Genomic DNA, 3,880 nt, shown 5'->3' with positions numbered 1-3,880 from the left:
GCTCCCTCCCACTGGTGCAGGTCCCATCCCTATCCTTTGTCTCTGTTTTTTCTTTTTTCTTTTATCCTACCCAGGTCCTTGGGGAGTTTCTTGCCTTTTGGGAGGTGTGAGGTCTTCTGCCAGTGTTCAGTAGGTGTTCTGTAGGAGTTGTTCCACATGTAGATGTATTTCTGATGTATTTGTGGGGAGGAAGGTGATCTCCGCGTCTTATCTTCTGCCATCTTGAAGCTCCTCAGAAGGAAGTAATTTGAGGAAGGCAGCTAGGTGGTCAGCATTGTCTTCTGCTAACTGACCTCTGATTTCTAATGGCATTTTATCTCATGTAAGTGTGTGTGTGTGTGTGTGTGCGCGCGCGCGTGCGCACGCGTGTGTGTTTACACATATATAATTAAATATACACACAAGTCCATTTTCATTCTATTCCTATAGTAGAGGTCACTTGAGTTGGCCCTATGATTCACCACATACTTATTCAATAAGTATTTTGTCCATAGCTAACCCTGGAAGCAAACAAGTGACTATAGATATCTTCTCAGGATTTCTAAATATTCTCTACTCTGAAGCAGGTTTTTGAAGATGGACCAAAAGACCACAGTCACACTCCTAGAGCTTGCTGCAAAGAGTCTGCTGAATAATGAGCCTGCAGCTATCCATGCCCTGGACGAAATCCCAAGAGACCTCTTTGTTCCATTGTTCAATGCTGCCTTCTTGGGTGGGCATAAGACGATGCTAAAGGCAATGGTGCGGGTTTGGCCTTTTCGCTGTCTCCATATTGGGTCATTGAACACACGAGAGTCATACTGTGACATCTTGGAAGCCATGATTGATGGTCTGCAGATCCTCCCTGCCCAGAACTCTTCCTCTTGGTAAGACTATGACCAGTAGAGACACAGGGAGTCAGCAGGAGGGTATGCTGTAGCCTGGGGCTGGGGAATACCTAACCGTCTCCCAACAGTAGCCAACGGTGAATACTGCAGTCTTTGCAGAGCTGTCGGTCAGCACTTGGGGTCACCTTCGGGACTCTATTGCCTTATAGAGTTGATTATAGAACAGAGGTGTTTGAGGACACTATGAATGGATCTGAGTGCGATTACACGGAAGTGGAATATGGGCATTGAGACAGGGAAAGACCGGAGGTGAAGGAGGGGGTGGGGAAAGGATGAAAGACGCTGCATTTGTGTGGCAAGAACTTCTTGGTGAATGGCAATGAAGTGAAAACCAGGGTTAAAGTGTTCTGTCCCTGCTTCTCATCATTGATCTTGCTGGGTTATATTAAAATCAGCTATCTCTCATGTGTTCTGTCTCTTCCTTTCCTTACAGGGGGCCCAAACTGAGGATCCTAGATTTAAGGCATGACCTGGACTGTGAGACAATATGCTCTGAGATTGGGACCGCATTCCCTTTCTGTTTTCAGTCATGCATTTACTCTCAGCACTCTATCCTTAAGATAGAGGAAGCTCAGCATAGTGTCAGGTGCCTCGGGATTGGTAATTCCGGGTCTGAGCCTCAGTCAGCTCAGGAACCCATGGAATTACTAGTGGATATTTCCCTCAATAGTACCTTGAGAACAGAGCAATTCCTCTCTTTCCTTTGTAGTAAAGTTCAGCAGAACTTTGGGTCCTTGCACCTCTGCTGCAGAGGTTTGCGAATCGATAGAATGTCTGCCCACAAAAGTATCCTGCAGTTTCTGGATCTGGGGTGCATTGAGCACCTGGAAATAGATCAGGCTAATCTGAGTGAAGTCGTCACCCTTTTGGCTCGGGTGATCCACCTGAACAGCCTTACTCTGTGTAACATCCCCTTTAAGTCTTATAAGAGAAGGAACTTCAGATCTTTTCTCCTCTGCCTTGGGCAGCTGGACAATCTCCAGGAGCTCAGCTTGACTTTCTTCTGCCTCACAGATCAACTGCACAAACTGCTCAGGTGAGGGGGTGGGGAGGAACCTGGGTTCCCTGAACACCTCATTGTTAAGACAGAAGAGACCATGCTTGGATCTTCCTAAGCTCCTTGTAACCCATTTCTCCTTTTGCCTCAGCATAGGCACTGCTGGGAGTTTGAACCTAGCCGGGGGAGAGAGGGCTACCTTATGGTGAGCAGCAGATGAGGTTAGAAAAGGAAGCTGTGCTCATTCATTCATTCATTCATTCAGTGGCCGTGGGCAGACACTATAATAAGTCTGTAAATATATTGGTGAAAAAGACTCAGTCCTTCTCCTATTGGACTTTACAGCTCTCTAGAGAGGAAGGGGAGGCATTCAGATGGAGAAACATTAAGCTATGGGACTAATGCACATGCCCATGGATGGGCCCCAATAGTTAACACTGCCAGATAATTTTGCTCCTGTGTTTTCCCCAAGGCTTAGACCCTGAACTGAGAGCTTGTCATCTGGGAACTAGTCAAAGGAAACCCTCAGTTGGCTGCTTTCCCAGACCCATCCTCGCCAAATTAGTGAATCAGATCCCACACTGATTGTGTCGTATATACTAAGTGCATGCAATTTCTTCACTTAATCTTTCCCGCACTTCTGTATAATAATTACTGCTGTGCACATTTTTCAGGATTAAAACCCTGTACCTCAGAGTGGTAAAGTAACTTTCTCAGGGTCACAAATCTATAAAGTCTGATCCCAAAGTCCACATTGTTAACCACCTATTGCAAACCATGAACACAGTAGTTTATTCTAGAGCCTTAGGTACCTATGATTTGGGGCTCATTGCCCTCATTCTTCTGAAATAAACTTACTTTTTTCTCTCTATAGAGTTGTGCCACCTCAGTTGGATACACTGTATCTACCTTTCTGTAGCCTTTCTAACAGAGATGTCACTGTCCTGTCCCAGAGCTCTCAGGCCACCCACCTAAGGGTATTGAGTCTCAGTAACAACCAGATCTTCTCAGAAGTTTATGAGCCCTTCCAGACTCTGCTGGAGAAGGTCTCAAGCACCCTGCAACATCTGGAGATAAATAATTGTATGATAACTGATTCTACTCTCTCTGCCGTCCTCCCAGCCCTGAGCCACTGTACCCACCTCCGTGTCCTTAGCTTTGCCTTCAATCCCATTACGATGCCTGTGCTCAAGAGCCTTCTGCAGCACTTGACATCCTTGACGAAGCTGAAGTATGTGATTTATCCTGTCCCTGTCCATTGCTACGAGGAATGGAATTTTCATGACAGTTTGGACCGACAGAAACTTGCTGAAGTTCAGGCTCAGTTGGAGGCGATGCTGCACGGGGCACAGCGGGACGACATGAACTGGGCCACTTGTTCAAAGTGATGTCCACAGTACAAGGAGGTGTTTCAACACTGATGTGTGGCCATTAAAGCGTTCACTTTTTTTTTTTTTTTTTTGCCTGAAGCCCAAGTTTGTAGAGACACATATGTAAAGTTCTACTGTTCTAGGAAACTGGGGTTAGGAACACTGGATATGTAAACTGATCTCTATAAAAGAGGAACTTTTAAAAGGAAATACAGGAATTTGAAAGGTCCTCTGGATCTCTTGCCCACTGCCCTCTACGTCTTCTGGTTACTAACCAGAGTGTTGGGTATGTGACGTAAGCTGACCCAGTCATGGTACATCATTTCCTTATCCACACTGATTGGTTCACTTATCCATTTATGGGCACTGGACACAAGTCAGATCAATTGAAACTCTTCCTAGAGGTGGTAGTTGTTGAATAATTTTACCCTCTAGGGACCTGCAAACTTCTTGTGTTTCTGATTACCTCAGGTGGCTTATGAGAAACCATATGCAACTAAAAGGAAACAAACAAACTATGCCCACTACCTACTGGTATCTTCATCAGCATATTGCTGCCTGATTTCCCAGGTCTCAGACCCCTGGCTCAGTTATTCCTTATTCCACACACATTCACCAAGTATCTG

At 45.5% G+C, this 3,880-nt stretch overlaps 1 protein-coding gene across 1 annotated transcript; it reads left to right on the top strand.

The window, feature by feature from the left end:
* The first annotated feature begins 576 nt into the window (after positions 1–576).
* On the top strand, positions 577–3,272 carry LOC133081855 (leucine-rich repeat-containing protein 14-like). Its single transcript, XM_061178184.1, has 3 exons — positions 577–866; positions 1,597–1,923; positions 2,759–3,272. The coding sequence occupies exons 1-3, from the start codon at positions 577–579 to the stop codon at positions 3,270–3,272; spliced, it is 1,131 nt and encodes a 376-aa protein (XP_061034167.1).
* Positions 3,273–3,880: the final 608 nt, after the last annotated feature.

This window comes from Eubalaena glacialis, chromosome X (genome assembly GCF_028564815.1).
Source record: "Eubalaena glacialis isolate mEubGla1 chromosome X, mEubGla1.1.hap2.+ XY, whole genome shotgun sequence".
Lineage (NCBI taxonomy): Eukaryota > Metazoa > Chordata > Mammalia > Artiodactyla > Balaenidae > Eubalaena > Eubalaena glacialis.
This window is presented reverse-complemented; position numbering and strand designations above follow the sequence as displayed.

Bases quoted from the DNA above. Each gene is read 5' to 3' on its own strand.
- LOC133081855 (XM_061178184.1), top strand. From the start codon at position 577: ATGGACCAAAAGACCACAGTCACACTCCTAGAGCTTGCTGCAAAGAGT. The intron at 867-1,596 runs GTAAGACTATGA...TTTCCTTTGTAG, and splicing joins GCCCAGAACTCTTCCTCTTG to TAAAGTTCAGCAGAACTTTG. The intron at 1,924-2,758 runs GTGAGGGGGTGG...TTCTCTCTATAG, and splicing joins CAACTGCACAAACTGCTCAG to AGTTGTGCCACCTCAGTTGG.